General features: G+C 39.7%; 1 protein-coding gene across 2 annotated transcripts in view; it reads right to left on the bottom strand.

Moving 5' to 3' along the window:
- CCDC129 (coiled-coil domain containing 129) overlaps positions 1 to 18,826 on the bottom strand; it is a 109,521-nt gene that overhangs the window by 85,156 nt on the left and 5,539 nt on the right. For both annotated transcript variants that reach the window (XM_018047120.1, XM_018047121.1), the window contains exons 2-4: positions 7,468 to 7,631; positions 6,164 to 6,212; positions 5,798 to 5,841 (exon numbers count right to left, since the gene is read on the bottom strand). In XM_018047120.1, the coding sequence (XP_017902609.1) occupies positions 5,798 to 5,841; positions 6,164 to 6,212; positions 7,468 to 7,630 (256 nt within the window). In that variant the 5' untranslated portion in view covers position 7,631. The remainder of the gene's footprint in view (positions 1 to 5,797; positions 5,842 to 6,163; positions 6,213 to 7,467; positions 7,632 to 18,826) is intronic.

Below are 18,826 nucleotides of genomic sequence, written 5' to 3'. Positions count from 1 at the left end.
CCTGGCATATTACATATTTATTTGTTAATGTGTCTATCTCCACTGCATCTTTTTTCTTCAGTATCTCCAGTCTTAATGGAGTATCCAGTTTGTAGGAGGCAGTCTATGCATATTTGTTAAATAACTGGAGAATGGAATAAAAGGGAATCTGTCAGAAGTTTTGTGTACTTATGGGCATGGAAATGGAGTTGATAGCATATTTGTTCTCTAGTCTTCAGACTAAGTCTAAGACTCAAAGAAAGATATGGGTTGCAGGAAGAAGCTGAAAGGTGATTCCCATCACGAGTTTTGTGTGACCCAGCACATTAGTAATGCTACCTAGATCCACACATGCAGTATAATAGAAAAGAGCGTCTCCATCAATTCTCTAAGCATTGGAGCACCAGAGGAACACAAGAACGGACACTCAGGAAGTGGTGAGACATGAACTGTCCATTTGTTGACACCCAGGAAATTCTGTTAGAGTAGAAGCAGTGTCAGTGAAAGTCAACTCTTGCATAAAAATATGTGAGGCACCTTCTGTTGGCTCCCAGAAATACTAGTATTTACAGGCGATACTTTACAATAGACCCTGTGGACCAAGATAGAGGCAGTAATCTCTCAGAACTGGTAGACTAATTTCATTGTAATGTAATGTTTACCCACAGGCTTGGAGAAACCTGACGCAAATTTGAGTTATAGGAGTTATTTATAGATTAATTTCAGAATAACTTTTTATATCTTCCTCTATACTTCTTTTAGTTAATAATTTAAAAACCTTTATGCACCTCAAGTATAAATGAAATAAGGTTTTGTTGCTTTATTTAGGAAGTATCCCTTTTTGCTATCCAAACTTGGCTCATAGAAATAAGGAGCTATCCCTTTTTGCTATCCAAATTTAGGAACTATCCCTTTTTTCTATCCAAACTTGGCTCACAGAAATAAGGAAAGCCTAGGGAGAAAATTAACGGCCATAGATTTACACCAGTATGTGGTATACTGGTTTCTGGTAAGAAGAGCATAAACTTTGAAATCAAACAGACTTGAGTTCAAATCACGTTTCCATCTCTCCGGCTTTATGTGGCTTTGGGAAAATCTCTCAACTTTACTGAGTCTCTGTTTCTTCAGTATTTAATGAAATTAATCAATCACCTTGTTTGAGGAGTACGCCATAATAGTTTTCAAATATGCACTAAGCACTCGATATATGATAATTATTACTCATAATCGGCATTATTATAACTTTTGAGACTGAAATGTATAGAGATCAGAAACCTAGTGAGCCTCAGGAAAAAACAGAATTTTCCAACTATTAAGCATTAGTTTCTTAGTCATGTCAATTTTCTAAGAGCTTAGTTTCTTATAATTTAAAATTTCTAGAGTTAAGGTAGAATGACTTATAACTTGCCAGAAAATTCTTTGAGTCATCTTTTTTTTAAATTTTAAGATCCAGATGTGGTCAATTTGTATTTCTACAGATACCTGATTGACATTTAAAAATTAGCATTGTCCCACTTTAAAAAAATTAAATTCAAGAGAACTGAGCTGTGGCCCTGAAAGCTGGTACAAGAGTCAGAAGAGCTGGAAGGGGAAGTGGTTGCCAGGGAGCTGACCCACTCTGCTCATGCTTTGACTTTTCTTTTTTTTTCTTTTTTTTTTTTTAATTTTAAAATTTTTTTTTTATTTTTTAAATTTTAAAATCTTTAATTCTTACATGCGTTCCCAAACATGAACCCCCCTCCCACCTCCCTCCCCACAACATCTCTCTGGGTCATCCCCATGCACCAGCCCCAAGCATGCTGCACCCTACGTCAGACATGGACTGGCGATTCAATTCTTACATGACAGTATACATGTTAGAATTCCCATTCTCCCAAATCATCCCACCCCATGCTTTGACTTTTCTAGCAGGGATGCTGATGCAGAGCTTTCCTCCCAGGATACTCCCAGGGGCATCCATGCATAACATGGACAGTAATTTATACTATAGTCTAGGGAGGCCACGTGGCTACAGAGTCAGATAGACCCATGTTCAAATCTCAACTCACTTTCCTCCTGACTGGTTACTTTGGGCAAGTTACTTAACCTTCCTGAGCTTCATTTACCTCTTTGCAAAAGTTAATAATGATGATATCCACCTCAGAAGATGGTTCTGATAAATGAGATAATATGCATATAGAGTACCTAGCCTGTGTGCCCTTGACATGTATTAATTTCTTTCCCCTCTAAGTTTTACTGAAGATACTGAACTGCCAAGGGTTAGGGGGCTTTACCCAGTATAACGGTGGTGAACAAGATGGACCAACCAGATTCCAGCTGAATAAAAATTAGAATTTAGGGAACCACAGAGCATCATTCCAAAGAATCACCACGAGAAGCCAAGATCTGACCTTGGCTAGCTTAAAACAGAGGAGGAAATCAGCAACAGGGCCACTGAAACCTTATTCCACCTCTTCATTTTATCTGACACCCACTAGAATGCTTTCCATGGTATGTACAGGGTCATGTGAAAGATGAGCAGGCACTTGGATGTTGTTGCTACTTTAATGAAGAAAGCCTCAGAATTATCACTAAGAGAAGCAAATAGAATGATTTCTACTTGTAGTTGGTTGAGTAGTATCCACCCAAATTTCACTTCAGTATTTGAAATTTCACTTCAGAATTTGAAATTTCACTTCAAAATATATCCTTTATCTGGAAACAGGGTCTTTGCAGATATAATTAGTAAAGGTGAGGTCATACTGGGTAAAGGTGAGACTTAAACCCTAAATCCAATGACTGGTGTCCTTAAGAGAAGTGGAGAAGACTCAGTGGGGAAAGTCAGCCATGTGAAGACAGAGGCGGAGGACGCAAGGATGAAAGGGATGCCAGGGTTGATGGGAGCCATGAGAAAGAGACCAGGCAGGCCTCTTCCCTAGAGCCTTCAGAGAGAATAACCTTGCTGACAAGGTTATTGATTTCAGACCTTCAGCCTTCACAACTGTGAGAGAATGAATTTCTGTTTTTAAGCCACCAGTTCAGTTCAATTCAGTTCAGTCGCTCAGTTGTGTCCGACTCTTTGCGACCCCATGAATTGCAGCACGCCAGGCCTCCCTGTCCATCACCATCTCCCAGAATTTACCCAAACTCATGTCCATCGAGTTGGTGATGCCATCCAGCCATCTTATCCTCTATTGTCCCCTTCTCCTCCTGCCCCCAATCCCTCCCAGCATCAAGGTCTTTTCCAATGAGTCAACTCTTCGCATGAGGTGGCCAAAGTATTGGTTTCAGCTTCAGCATCAGTCCTTCCAATGAACACCCAGGACTGATCTCCTTTGGGATAGACTGGTTGGATTTCCTTGCAGTCCAAAGGACTCTCAAGAGTCTTCTCCAACACCACAGTTCAAAAGCATCAATTCTTCGGCACTCAGCTTTCTTCACAGTCCAATTCTCACATCCATACATGACTACTGGAAAAACCATAGCCTTGACTAGACGGACCTTTGTTGGCAAAGTAATGTCTCTGCTTTTTAATATGCTGTCTAGATTGGTCATAACTTTCCTTCCAAGGAATAAATGTCTTTTAATTTCATGGCTGCAATAACCATCTACAGTGATTTGGGAGCCCAAAAAAATAAAGTCTGACACTGTTTCCACTGTTTCCCCATCTATTTCCCATGAAGCGATGGGACCAGATGCCATGATCTTAGTTTCCAGAATGTTGAGCGTTAAGCCAACTTTTTCACTCTCTTTCACTTTCATCAAGAGGCTCTTTAGTTCCTCTTCACTTTCTGCCTTAAGGGTGGTGTCATCTGCATATCTGAGGTTATTGATATTCCTCCTGGCAATCTTGATTCCAGCTTGTGTTTTTCCAGCCCAGTATTTCTCATGATGTACTCTGCATATAAGTTAAATAAGCAGGGTGACAGTATACAGCCTTGACGTAGCCACCAAGTCTGTGGTAATTATTTATGGCTGCCTTAAGAATGAACTCACCGCTCTACATCATAGTGGGATTGTGGGAGTTTTTTATGATTTTCGCTCCAGCAGAGACTCCTTTCCTCTCTCTCCTTCAGCTGCTTTTTGTTTCACCGTAGTTTTCTCTCTGTAACACCCCTCATGACCTTCAGGTCCCCAGTTTCTGCTACTACTGTTGTCGTTTCCACATCTTAGTCAGTATTTGGCTTCAGACTTGGGATGCCTTGAGCTCATTGTGGTAAAAACACAGAGGGGCTGAGAGGATGCCTGCCTGCAGGCTCCTCTGCCCACCTCTAACCAGCTGTGACTAAAAATTGTGGCACCTGACCACTCAGATTCTTCACCTATGAAACATAGATGAACACCAGCCTTGCTAGGTTACTGAGCTTAAAATATGATACATGAGGAAGGGCCTTGTAAAAGTGAAGGCTCAATTAAACTTGTAAGAAGCTATTCCATTATTATTAAAAACCTTACTAAAGATAAAGACCCTGGGAAATAGAAACCATGTGTGTCTGATCTCAGAGTCATTTTGTTACTCCTTCTTTCCTCCAGGTCTTCACCTCATGCCTTTATTTCATTGACTTGATTCAGAGGAGGAAGTTCCATGATTTGTCTTAATTCCTGGGAAGTGAAGTTTCTAATACACTTACTGACAACCCCAGAACTGGTTGCCAGACCTCCCACTATAAACTGGGAAAGATGAAATATCGGAGGGATCTGAAATGCTGGCTATATTTCTTAACTTCTTGTCTTTTCTTGAGAATGAGCTATCAATAACAAAGGTTCTTAAATTCAACTTATTGGCAAGCATCTTTAGAGATTTTGGCATGATGAAACTTCCATATTAAAAAAAAATAAGCTTGGTGAAGGAGGAAATTTTAATGATATACCTAGATTTTAAAGTAAAAATTCTTAAATTTAAACTGGCTTGTAGCAAATGGTCAATCTTAATTTAAATGGCAGTGAAGAAAGTGAAATAATTAAAACCAGCCAAGTAAGTAACAATTAGACTAATAATTTTCCCTCTAGTCATTATATTTTTGTTTTATGTCATTTTTACATACATTATTTAGGGCATTTCATCAATTTTAAAAACACACTTTTTTTCACATTTTAACAACTATGAAATCAAGATGTGTCTGGTAGTCAGTGTGGTCTATTATAATGCCTAGTTATAATCGACATGGATGGTTGTTTTGTTTTCTTATCTGAGTGGTACTTGTGGGTGCATTTTACAATTGAGGAGTCTTACATTTTAGGAAATACCATATTTGATTTAGTGAAGATGGAAACTGTGAGACCTGTAGATAAATTTCTTTTTCTTCTTATAATGTTCTTATCAAATCTCAATGTAAAAAGTGCGCCACATTTTCTGCCTCGGAAATACATACTTGATATGTACACTGTTTGCTATAGAATTCAGTCATTCATTCCTTTTGAGAACAAATGCCTCATTAGGAAGAGAAGATATAATTTTAAGACCGAAGGGTAGAAACTAGATTTAGAAATAGAAACACAATACAGTGTAAGGAAATATTAAACAGTTTCATTTCCATAATCACATCCTTGCAAAATGTCTTTACAGACCCAGTGAGTTTTCTGCTACGAGTCTGAGCTAACGATATGGGTAAGAGTTCTGGTTTCCAGTTCCTAATCTGCTGCTTGATAACACCTATCCTTTCTGAACTTGGCTTACCTATTACACAAAGTGATTGAGCTGAATGGTTTCCAAGATCTGTTTCATTTTTAGGAACCTCTGGTAATTCTCATTTTAAAAAGATTTAGTCAAACAAACATTTTAATACATCTCCTACTCAGGTCCACAAAGCATAACTGCTTCTGGGTTCGCTTGTCTTACCAATGTGGTCGACGGCAGGCTGAAGGTTTTCATTTACAGAGACACTATAAAGAAACAAAAGCACTGTGAGTCAAACAATAAAATTATGCTGAATTACTTTTTAATTAAACAGACCAGAATAAATGAAGAGCTAAGCTTTATGACAAGAGGACTTTAGGAAATCAGTGAACAGCTAGGAACTGAAATAGTATTATTCTATTTTGTACTTTTAAGTGGATATATAACTTTTGCAATAAAAGATTAGTCCTTCAAACACCCAGTTAAAATGAAAATTCCTACATGTCACACCTTGTCCCGGAAGGGTTACCCACATGTTTTCATGGATCTTTGCAAGAAGGATGTGCAAGGGAATAAAGAAACACTTACAAGAATCCAGAGTCCAGCCACTGCTGAATAATTTCTTGTTTCGAATCTTCTACAAATGAGAAACAGACCAGTCAGTCAAAATATAACTGGGTGAAGAGATATCACCCATTAGTTAGCCACTACCCAATAGGTCCATTTCCTAGTATTTAATCACAAGTTTCTATAAGCAGAGTCATTTTTCCCCCAAGGCAAAACTTCCTGTTTTCCATAATTGGCTTTTCCTGAGAATAAAGTATAAACTTGCCAAAAGACTATAACTTAAAGAGAAAGAAAATGTGGAAAGGAAAAAAGAGCAAGAGATGTTAGAATAATTTTTAAATTACCTGGTGTGATACAAAGGCTGCAAAAGCATGGGAGATTTTTGCCTTTCTCTTGTTGAATATAAATCACGTGGAGCCTCTCCTTACTGAATCACATTTACCTAAGGCAGCTAGCCAGTGATGTTTATTTGCAAGGAGTTCTCTGCCAGGTTAGAAAGTAAATTTGCATTCATTCCAGGGGCAAATTGCACTACAGTTCCAGAATTGCCAAAGGCACCCTGTGTTATAAAAGCATCAGTCTTTTAAGGTGGATCTTTGTCACTGGCTCAACAAACTAGTCAAGAGGCAAAAAGGAAAGGCTATAAAAGCAGTTTTTCCTGTAAATATTTGTTTCCTTTCCAGTTGGTTACAGGTTACTCTGGGCTTATTTTCTCTGCCTTTATCCTAAGAAGCAGTAAGATACCTGAATTACTCCCTCACAAGGTGTCTGGTGAACCAAAAAGGCCACGGGGACATGGGAGATGCTTAGTCTTCAACTGAGTTACTGTGAAGGGATAGAATAAATTGGTGGTAGCAAGGAAGAAAAGCCATCAAACAGTAACATTATAAACAAGCAAATAAGAAATCATAGTGAAAGGACAAATATTTTCTTACTTATTACTCTTTAAACAATTAAAATTAGTAGCAACACCTTGTACAAGGCTCTGCAAATAAGAGCCTTTCAATAAGATGTTTGATGTCCTGCAAGAAGTCTCATATCTCTGGCATGAACACCACAGTTTTGGGATCCTAGGGGACTTAGAATGAGGGGGCATTGGAGTGGAAAGGAAGCCAAGTTTATTCTTTAGTTGGTCTGTTTCCATTAAGAAGGTTTGTATTTTAAGTGTCTGTAGGTGAAGTCAGATGTGCCCATTTCATAAAAGTTTTTGGTTATCATACCAGCAACACTGGCATCTTAACATTCAAGTCCTTGTTCCAAAATCTCCCCATCCCTCACCACTCATAATTGGTTGGTTTCAAATAACCCTGATGGCCTGTTCTCACCCAGCAGGGGGTTGGTGAGACTGCGGCTCTCCTCCTCAGAGCCAGGGGGCAGCTGCTCATCCAGGGGAGCCCATGTCAGCTTGGTGGACTTCAGGATGTCTCTTCTGCTCTTTTCCCGGCCTCGGTGTGACTTCTCCTCCATCATAAGAGAGTAATTCAGCATGCTAATTAAAAACACACATACACAAAAAATGAGACACAACAAGTTCAGCTTCCAGGCTTGGTTCAGTAAGACGGAGAGGACCAGAGGGCTCACAATCCAATGAATGGATCCAGCTTCACAATTTCTGGGAGCCTGGCTCATATCCAAGCAAGTTCCCTGCCTCAGTGTGAGAACTGTTTCTTTTTGAACGGAGACACAGCTGGAGGCCAGGGACTAACTGGCCTTACCCTTTATCCAGCCACATCCACACTCTGGAAGATTCAATCTAGTGGTCTTGTTAGTGGATGAGAAGTAAAGAAACTGGACTGGAGAGTGCCCCCAAGGAGAAAATTTAAAAGCATTGATTAACATAATAAGTATCCTACAAATCTGCCCAATAGTTACATTTATAATGTTGTTTAGAGACCCAAAATGTAAAAAATGAGAAGGGTGTTGGCAATAGATCAACCTGGCTGAATCTCATCTCTGCAACTTACTGTGTGGGCTTGTACAAATTGTATAATTTCTCTGCATTCCCTTATTTTTAACTGGGGGTAAATTGTACTGAATTTTAATAACCTTTAACCTCAGCGGAATCTTTATTATGTGCTGGATACTATGCTGAATTCTATAATCTGTTATTTAATTTGTCAATGAAAGAAGTAATCTAATTGTCACAATTTTGTAGTAAATTTAAGAGCAGTGGGGTTAATTGCATACCCAAAGTCACACAACAAACAAGATTTAAACCCAGGTTCTGTACTCCAAACATGCTCCCATGACTATTAAACTGTGTATGAGGCTTCCCTGATGGCTGAAGTGGTTAAGAATCTGCCTGCAATGCAGGAGACACAGGTTCGATCCCTAGGTCATGAAGATCCTGTGGAGGAGGACATGGCAACCCACTCCATTATTTTTGTCTGGAGAATCCCATGGACAGAGGAGCCAGGAGGGCTACAGTCCATAGGGCTGCAAAGAGTCAGACACAACTGAGCATGCAGATTCATGCTCATCTGCCCGAAAGGATGGTGAGACAACTGGGATATTAATAAATATATTATGCACATGATGGGAGAAGGCAATGGCACCCCACTCCAGTACTCTTGCCTGGAAAATTCCATGGACGGAGGAGCCTGGTGGGCTGCAGTCCATGGGGTTGCTAGGAGTCGGACACGACTGAGCGACTTCACTTTCACTTGTCACTTTCATGCATCGGAGAAGGAAATGGCAACCCACTCCAGTGTTCTTGCCTGGAGAATCCCAGGGACGGGGGAGCCCGGTGGGCTGCCGTCTATGGGGTCACACAGAGTCGGACACGACTGAAGTGACTGAGCAGCAGCAGCAGCAGCATGCACATGCCGCAAGAAATATAGCCTGCCCCTCATCTCATTTGGCCTTTATTAACATCATTGTGACCTCTACTAATATCTCCTATCGTAAGAAAGGAGACAGAAGCCTAGGGCAGTTGTGTAAATTGTTTAAAATCCCCAGACTATCAGCACATTGAGAACAAGGGCCTCCTTTACTAGCTGGTTGTCTGTATTTGAATTATCAGCAGATAGTAGGTGCTAAATAAATATGTACAAAATTAAAATAGCAAGTGCAGCAATCAGAGAAGAAAAAGAAGTAAAAGGAATCCAAATTGGAAAAAAAGAAGTTAAACTGTCACTGTTTGTAGATTATAAGATATCACATATGGAAGATCCTAAAAATGCTACCAGAAAACTGCTAGAACTCATCAATGAATTTGCTAAAGTTGCAGGTTATATAATTAATACACAGAAACCTGTTGTATTTCTATATACCAACAACAAAAGATCAGAAAGTGAAATTCAAGAATGATTCCATTTACCATTACCTCAAAAAGAATAAAATACCTAAGAATAAACCTACCTAAGGTGGCAAAAGACCTGTACTCTGAAAAATATAAGATGCTGCTGAAAGAAATCAAAGAAGACATAAACAGATGGAAAGATATACCATGTTTGTGGATTGGAAGAATCAATATTGTCAAAATGACTATCCTATCCGAGGCGATCTACAGATTCAATACAATCCCTATCAAATTACCAATGGCATTTTTCGCAGAACTAGAAACAAACAAACAAAAATCTCAAAATTTGTAGAGAGACACAAAAGACCCTTAATAGCCAGCACAATCTCAAGAAAGAAAAACAGAACTGGAGGAATCAGGCTCTCTGACTTCAGACTTTTCTACAAACCTACTGTCATCAAAACAGTATAGTTCTGGCACAAAAATAGAAACATAGATTAAGGGAACAAGATAGAACACCCAGAAATAAGCCCATGCACCTCTGGTCAATTAATATATGACAAAGCAGGCAAGACTACATGCTGTTGGAAAGACAGTCTCTTCCACAAATGGTGCTGGGAAAACTGGACAGCTGCATGTAAAAAACATGAAATTAGATCATTCTTTAACTCCATACACAAAAATAAGCTCAAAATGGAGTAAAGCCCTAAATGTGAGACTGGAAACTATAGAACTCTTGGATAAAAACATAGGTAGAACACTTTCTGACATAAACCACTGCCGTATCTTTTTCAATCTGTGTCCCAGAATAATGGAAATAAAAACAAAAATAAACAAATAGGACCTGCTTAAACTCAAAAGCTTTTGCACAGCAAAGGAAACAATAAACAAAACAAAAACACAGCCCACAGGTTTGGAGAAAATATTTGCAAATGATGTGACCAATAAGGGTGCTGTGCTGTGCTGTGCTAAGTCGCTTCAGTTGTGTCTGACTTTTTGTAACTCTATGGACTGTAGCCTGCCAGGCTCCTGTCCATGGGATTCTCCAGGCAAGAATACTGGAGTGGGTTGCCATTTCCTTCTCCAGGGGATCTTCCCCACCCAGGGATAGGACCCATGTTGCTTATGTCTCCTGCATTTGCAGGCAGGTTCTTTACCACTAGCGCTGCCTGGGAAGCCCTGACTGATAAGGGATTAGTCTCCAAAATTTACAAACAGCTCATGAGGCTGTTTGTAACAGCATCAAAACAAACAACACACTCAAAAAAGTAGGCAGAAGATCTAAATAGACATTTCTCCAAATAAGACATACAGATGGTAAATGGGCACATGAAAAGACGTTTGGCATTGTCAATTATTAGAGGAATGCAAATCAAAACTACAAAGAGATATAGCCTCACACCAGCCAGAATGGCTATCATAAAAAAAAATTCCACAAAAAATAAATGCTAGAGAGGGTGTGAAGAGAAGGGAATCCTTTTACACTTTTTGATTGGAATGTAAATTGGTACAGCCACTATGGAGAACAGTATGGAAGTTCCTTAAAAAACTAAAAATAGAACTACCATATGACGCTGTTGGAGAAGGCAATGGCACCCCACTCCAGTGTTCTTGTCTGGAGAATCCCAGGGACAGGGGAACCTGGTAGGCTGCCATCTATGGGGTCGCACAGAGTTGGACACGACTGAAGTGACTTAGCAGCAGCAGCATGACCCTGTAATCCCACTCCTGGGCATATTTCTGCAAAAAAACATAATCCAAAAGTATATTTGCACCCTAATATTCATTGCAGCACTGTTTACAAGAGTCAAGGCATAAAAGCAGCCAAAATGTCCATTGACAGAGGAATGGATAAAGAAGATATGGTATGTGTCTACAGTGGACTATTACTCAGCCCTTAAAAAGAATGAAACAATGCCATTAGCAGCAACATGAATGGACCTTCACTCTGTGTCACACTGAGTGAAGAAAGTCAGACAGAGAAGGAGAAACAGAGCATGACATCCCTTATATGTGGAATCAAAAAATAAATGATACAAATGAAATTCCTTACAAAACAGAAAAAGATTCATAGACTTAGAAGATGAACTTATGGTTGCTGGGGATGAGGAAGGATGGGGAAAGGGATAGTTAGGGAGTTTGGGATGGTCATGTACACACTGCGCTATTTAAAATGGATAACCAACAGAGATCTCCTATATAGCATATGGACCTCTGCTCAACGTTATGTGGCAGCCTGAAAGGAGGGGAATTTAGGGGAGAATGGATACATGTACATGTATGGCTGAACCCCTGCACTGTCCACCTGAAATTATCACAACATTACTAATTGGCTATGCCCTAATACAAAACAAAATGTTAAAAAAGTTAAAGTAACAAAGCTAGAGTACAAAACCATTAAACTTGACTACATTCTTTCCAGGCATCTACCTGAAATTGTGTTAGTTTATTCTTCAAGTTTAAAGAAATGACTGAATAGTCAAATACCTACTTCAGCATAATATCTTAAATCCCTAAACTTCTGCACAATTACTGGTAATATGACATGGAGACAATTATTCCTAATCAGCGTTTTAACAAGTCAAATTGTTCAGATTATTGTAAACATTTGAATATTTTTATTTAATTACAGGTTAGCATTCTATGAGCAACTGGCAATAAGAGTCTTCTTACATGCTTTATATACTAAAATTCTGTTGTTCACTTGTATAAATATACAATTATTTAACTTATATGCAGAGTACATCATGAGAAATGCTGGACTGGAAGAAACACAAGCTGGAATCAAGATTGCTGGGAGAAATATCAATAACCTCAGATATGCAGATGACACTACCCTTATGACAGAAAGTGAAGAGGAACTAAAAAGTCTCTTGATGAAAGTGAAAGTGGAGAGTGAAGAAGTTGGCTTAAAACTCAACATTCAGAAAATGACGATCATGGCATCCAGTCCCATCACTTCATGGGAAATAGATGGGGAAACAGTGGAAACAGTGTCAGACTTTATTTCTGGGGGCTCCAAAATCACTGCAGATGGTGACTGCAGCCATGAAATTAAAAGATGCTTACTCCTTGGAAGAAAAGTTATGAGCAACCTAGATAGTATATTCAAAAGCAGAGACATTACTTTGCCAACAGAGGTCCGTCTAGTCAAGGCTATGGTTTTTCCATTGGTCATGTATGGATGTGAGAGTTGGACTGTGAAGAAGGCTGAGCGCCGAAGAATTGATGTTTTTGAAATGTGGTGTTGGAGAAGACTCTTGAGAGTCCCTTGAACTGCAAGGAGATCCAACCAGTCCATTCTGAAGGAGATCAGCCCTGGGATTTCTTTGGAAGGAATGATGCTGAAGCTGAAACTCCAGTACTTTGGCCACCTTGTGCGAAGAGTTGACTCATTGGAAACGACTCTGATGCTGGGAGGGATTGGGGGCAGGAGGAGAAGGGGACGACAGAGGATGAGATGGCTGGATGGCATCACCAACTTGATGGACATGAGTCTGAGTGAACTGTGGGAGTTGGTGATAGACAGGGATTCATGGGGTTGCAGAGTCAGACACGACTGAGCGACTGAACTGAACTGTTGCAATAATAAATTGTTGCAAATTATTATTTGGGATGACTGCTAACTTTATGTTTAAAAGGCAATTATTAAGAAATCTCAATTAATTAAAAATAAAGGCAAAGGTTGGACAGTTTATATCTATATTAATGGTGGGCCTTTTAGCCAGCTAATTTTGGAAGGTTAACTTTAGAAATATCTTCTGGGAGCAAATAAATGTTTATAAAAATTTCGATGATAACATAAGACAGAAGTGATACAGAGGTGATTATATTTCTAAACTTTATAGAATTATTTCATACACTAGAACCCATAATATGACAAAATAAAATTTAGAAACTACATTTAATTTTAGTTATTTAACTTTTGAGTAAAAGAGTTCTCTCTGGCAATTGCATTTTGTATGTGTGAATTATAATAAAAGCATCAACTTTGACACCGCAAAATCTCACAAGGAGGAAACCCCCCAAATCATGCTCAACAACATTCATGAAATAGACTCAGTAAATGATCAGGGTTTGAAGAAAAGAATAATGTATGACAAAACAGTAAGATTCCCCAAGTAATCTTGCTCCTTCATTGACCTAGCAGAAAGTAAGTTTCTGTGTAGCAAAAAGATTTTGCTTTGTAGTGGGAACAGGAGGTGGTTAGCAGCTCTGACCTCAAATAGCTGCTTCTGTCCTATAAGGTAGAATTTTCACCTATCGACTACTCTTTCAAACCTAATACTGTAAAAATCATCAAAACTTTAGATCAAGGTGCTGCTTTATACTTACGTCCCCCAATTTCCTTTCTACAATGACATGTGTGGCCTCAGCCACCAGCCTTGCACAGCCAGTGAGGATATGCTCCCTGCCAGCTCAATTGTACTTGGCCTTAGAGTAGGAAAAAGCTTGCCAAGGAAAGTGGGAACTCTTGCTAAAAGCAAGGGTCAGGGACTGGTTTGTAAAGAAAAATTCTTTTGTTCCCTCTGTTTTAGTGGATGCCTTCCCAGTTAGTAAACAAATCTGCTTCTGGAAATGTATTCTCTGATGCTTGAATGACCTTGCTTTGGCATCATCCGCTGGCTTGACCCCCAGGACAGTCTCTTGGAAAAGGACACAGATCAGGCACGATGTGCTTATTTGCTTCAGTCGTGTCCAGCCCTTTGCCACCCTATGGACTGTAACCTGCCAGGCTCCTCTGTCCATGGGATTTCCCAGGCAAGAATACTGGAGTAGGTTGCCATTTCCTCCTCCGGGGGGTCTTCCCTACCCAAGGATGGAATCTGTGCATTCTGCATTGCAGGCAGATTCTTTACTGCTGAGCCACCCAGGAAGCCCCACAGATTAAGTTACAGGCTCAAATAATCCAGTGGACTGACAGGGTAGAAGTTATGGCATTGGCCTCTGCTGACTCCCCTAGTTAACCCTGTGTCCCCAGGACCACTTGAAACCTAGGTCTTTCCAATTCTGACTTACCCAAAGTGAATTCTCATTCCAAATTGTTTTGTCTTTTGTGCTTGAGAGATCCTTCTCTCTTTTCAGATCCCTTGTGTTCTGATCACTGTTGTTGTTTAGTTTCTAGGTCCTCTCACTCTTCTGTGACCCCTTGGTGGGCAACTTGCCAGGCTCCTCTCTCCATGGGATTTCCCAGGTAAGAATTTGGTTTAGTCATTAAGACATGTCCGACTCTTGTGACCCTATGGACTGTAGCCTGCCAGGCTCCTCTGTCCGTGGGATTCTCCAGGCAAGAATACTGGGGTGGGTTGCCATTTCCTTCTCCAGGGGTTCTTCCCAATCCAGGGATTGAATCCGGGTCTCCTGCATTGCAGGCAGATTCTTTACCAACTGAGCAACATGGGAAGCCCCAAGAATACTGGAGTGGGCTATTATTTCCTTCTCCAGGTCGTCTTCCTGACCCAGTGATCAAACCTATGTCTCCTGCATTGGCAGGAAGATTCTTTACTGCTGAACCACAGGGAAGCTTTATATTCTGATTACTATGTCATTAATCTGTATGTATATAACACAGGAAATTCCTAATATTATCAAATTTAACAACAACAAAACAACATGCAAACAAGAGGATGCTATATATGCATCAAGAAGTCTATTTTGCAAGAACAAAGCAAAATAAAACAAAACAAAACAAAAAACAAAATTGAAGAGACAAAAAAAAAGTGCTGAAATGTTATCAGGGTTTCAAAAATTTTTTAATGGTTAAAATGAGAAAAAATTGGCTTTGTTACTAATACAGTTGTTTTACATCACATTTTCTTTCACTTGAGCTAATGTAACCATACAGGCTATTTTCACTGTGAAGCCTTCAGCACACAGTGAAATAAGATAATCTGATCCTCAGAGCAGCAGTAATGATTACATTCTTGTTCTCTGAAGTTACTTAACTTGTGCACCTCTATGGAAATATTTTGCCTTGTCAAACTGGTTGTTCATACTGGGGAATAAGGACTGCACTTTCTTTTTTTTTTTAAAATAATCTTTGTATTCCTCAGAGATCCCAGCACAGCACTTTACCCAGAGTAAATAATCTTTTAAGTATTACCTGTTGCTTGGTTATTTGGGAAAGGAACATGCACTTGGTGTTGCCAGCATTGTCAGTTCATGTCCTATGCGGTTAAAAGAGCAAGTGCTTCAGGTCAGATAACTCCAGATTTTAATCAGCTCTGCTACTTTTCCGACATTTCCTTGGGGAAATTTTCAAATTCCTCCAATAATCTATTTCCTCATCTTTGTAATGAGTGTGAAATAATAACTTTATAGGGTTGTTGGGAAAATTTAATGAAGAATGTATACAGAATAATCATTTTCCTTTTTCTTTTTTCTTCTCTTTTCTATGTTGCCTCTCATTGTTTTGGCAAGAACTGTCAAGAAGATGAATCACCAATCAATGCAGTAGTTTTTCTCGTAGGATATAAATTTGACACCCTTAGTTTGTAGATAAGGCATGTCATCTTGAGACTACTTAGTCTGTACAGTTGAGAAGAAGGTGTATTTGACGAGTATGAGGATAACATAATTATATGACCATGAGTATGAAGACTTCCCTGAGATTAGTTAGAGGCTCATATCAGAGTTCAGAAATTCCTTTAACTATGAATTTAATTTCAAGGTTATAATTACAGGCTGTTGCTCTAGCCTTGGCCACCACTTCTGAATAAGCCCTGCGGTCAAGAAGAAGACTTCACAATGAGAGAACAGCCGCAAGGTACTCTGGTTCCACAAGGGATCTCATGATCTCTGTCTCTCTATGGATACTTGTTACCACAGCCTCTGTTCAAGCATTCATAGGATCTCAAGCTTGCCTTGCTCTCCTCCATTCTCCATATGTAATGCCTTCCCTAGTAGCAGGATTTAAGAGAAGTCTACATAGAGCCATTGGCTCCAGGAAGACTTGGCCCCTCTCCAGCTGTAATGCCATTCATAAGAAGTTTGAAAAGGAAGCCCCCAGAGCTCCTTATGCTCTCAAAAAGGTAATCATCATTCCTCTGTCCTTTGAAGAGCATGCTATCAGACAATACAAGAGAACATCTAGGACATTTGCCCTCATTTACTGAGATTTTAAGATGGTGTTTCAGTCATCTTCCTGGAAGATTTCATTTCAATCTAGATGACTCATCAACATCTGAACACTCAGTTCAATAATCGGCCCACGTCTGGAGAAAACCATAATTCAAAAAGATACATGCACCCCAATGTTCACTGCAGGACTATGTACAATAGCCAAGACATGGAAGCAACCTAAATGTTTATCAACAGATGAATGGATAAAGAAGATGTGGTGTATACATACAATGGAATACTACTCAGCCATAAAAATGAAATCATGTCATTTGCAGCAACCTGGATGGACCTAGAGATTATCATACTAGGTGAAGGAAGGCAGACAAAGACAAATAATATGGTATGATGACGCTTATATGTAAAATCTAAAAAAAGATACAAATGAATTGCTATACAAAACAGAAACAGACCCATAGATATATAAAACAAACTATTACTTTTCTGACTAAGGTCCATCTAGTCAAGGCTATGGTTTTTCCAGTAGTCATGTATGGATGTGAGAGTTGGACTGTGAAGAAGGCTGAGCGCCGAAGAATTGATGCTTTTGAACTGTGGTGTTGGAGAAGACTCTTGAGAGTCCCTTGGACTGCAAGGAGATCCAACCAGTCCATTCTGAAGGAGATCAGCCCTGGGATTTCTTTGGAAGGAATGATGCTGAAGCTGAAACTCCAGTACTTTGGCCACCTCGTGCAAAGAGTAGACTCATTGGAAAAGACTCTGATGCTGGGAGGGATTGAGGGCAGGAGGAGAGGGGGACGACAGAGGATGAGATGGCTGGATGGTATCACTGACTCGATAGACGTGAGTCTGAGTGAACTCTGGGAGTTGGTGATGGACAGGGAGGCCTGGTGTGCTGCGGTTCATGGGGTCGCAGAGAGTTGGACATGACTGAGCAACTGAACTGAACTGAACTGAACTGATGGTTACCAAAGAGGAAAGAAGGGGAGGGATAAATTAGGAGTTTGGGATTAAATACATACTCTACTATATATAAAATACATAACCAACAAAAACCTACTGTATAGCATAGGGAACTATACTCACTGTTTTGTAATAATTTATAATGGAAAGAAATCTGAAAATAATAGATGTATATGCATGTGTAACTGAATTACTTTTCTGTACAGCTGAAACTAACACAACATTATAAACTATACTTCAATTTTAAAAAATATGCCCACTTTCAACAATACTTTCCTCTACTTGATTCTCATACTTTATCACTGTAAAAAAAAACATCAAAATTCCAATTTCAAGCATCCCCGCTCACCTTTATTCAACTTACATCTTTGCCTGGGCACAATTATTGGATCATCCTCTTCAGTTTACAACATGCTATAATGTTCCCATCTTACAATAACTCTCCATTGACCCTTTCCCTCTTTACTCTAGTTTGCTGCTCAATCAGCTTTGTCGTTTAGTTGCTAAGAGGTGTCCGACTCTTTTGTGACCCCATGGGCTGCAGACTGCCAGGCTCCTCTGTGCATGGAATTTCCCAGGCAAGCATACTGGAGTGGGTTGCCATTTTTTACTTCATGAGATCTTCCTGACTCAGGGATCAAAACTGAGTCTTCTGCATTGGCAGGCATATTCTTTACCACTGAGCTGTGAGGGAAAACTGGTGGTGATTCCCAAATGCAGATTTCAGGTCCATAGGTTCAGAATAAGATTCTTGAGACTCAGAAAGGGGTATCCCAGTTACTTGACATCGCCACTCAAACTGCCACTCAAACTTATAGGCGTCTTTAACTTATTATGTACCGCACTGAATTCTTCACTCTTTCTTTGACTCCTACATGGCCCTCCCACATATCTGCCTCTATTACAGTGCTCATCTCAGTAAATAGTACCACTATTCAAGTAGTTGCTCGGGCCAAGAACTTGTGAGTCTTCCTTGATTTCTCTATTCCTTTCACATCCCACATCAAGCCACTAAAATTAAGAAAGGCAGACAGACAGGCAAAGGAGTCCTTATATCTCAGACCTTCACAGCTATCAACCTGATGTGAAACAAAACTTGTAGTTTTGCTTGGAGTGCAGGTAAGGATCCCCACCCACACCTCCCATTCTCTTTATAATGCACTCAGATCAGCTTAATAATGGTCAACTACCGGTTCTTATCCTTTTGGAATTTTCAGCAGCACTTGGTACAGTTGACCCCTTCCTCTTAACGGAAGCAATCTTTTCATTTGTTTTTTAGAACCACAATTTCCCAAATTACCTATCTCACTCAAAGCTTTTTTCAAACTCTTTCGCTGGTTTTCTCCTTTCCAGCCTCTAAATTTTGAGTGGGCTTTACCTCAGTCCTCATCTTCCTCTTA

This window comes from Capra hircus, chromosome 4, assembly GCF_001704415.2.
Source record: "Capra hircus breed San Clemente chromosome 4, ASM170441v1, whole genome shotgun sequence".
Lineage (NCBI taxonomy): Eukaryota > Metazoa > Chordata > Mammalia > Artiodactyla > Bovidae > Capra > Capra hircus.
The sequence above is the reverse complement of the archived record's forward strand: the minus strand, read 5'-3'. Positions and strand labels throughout refer to the sequence as shown.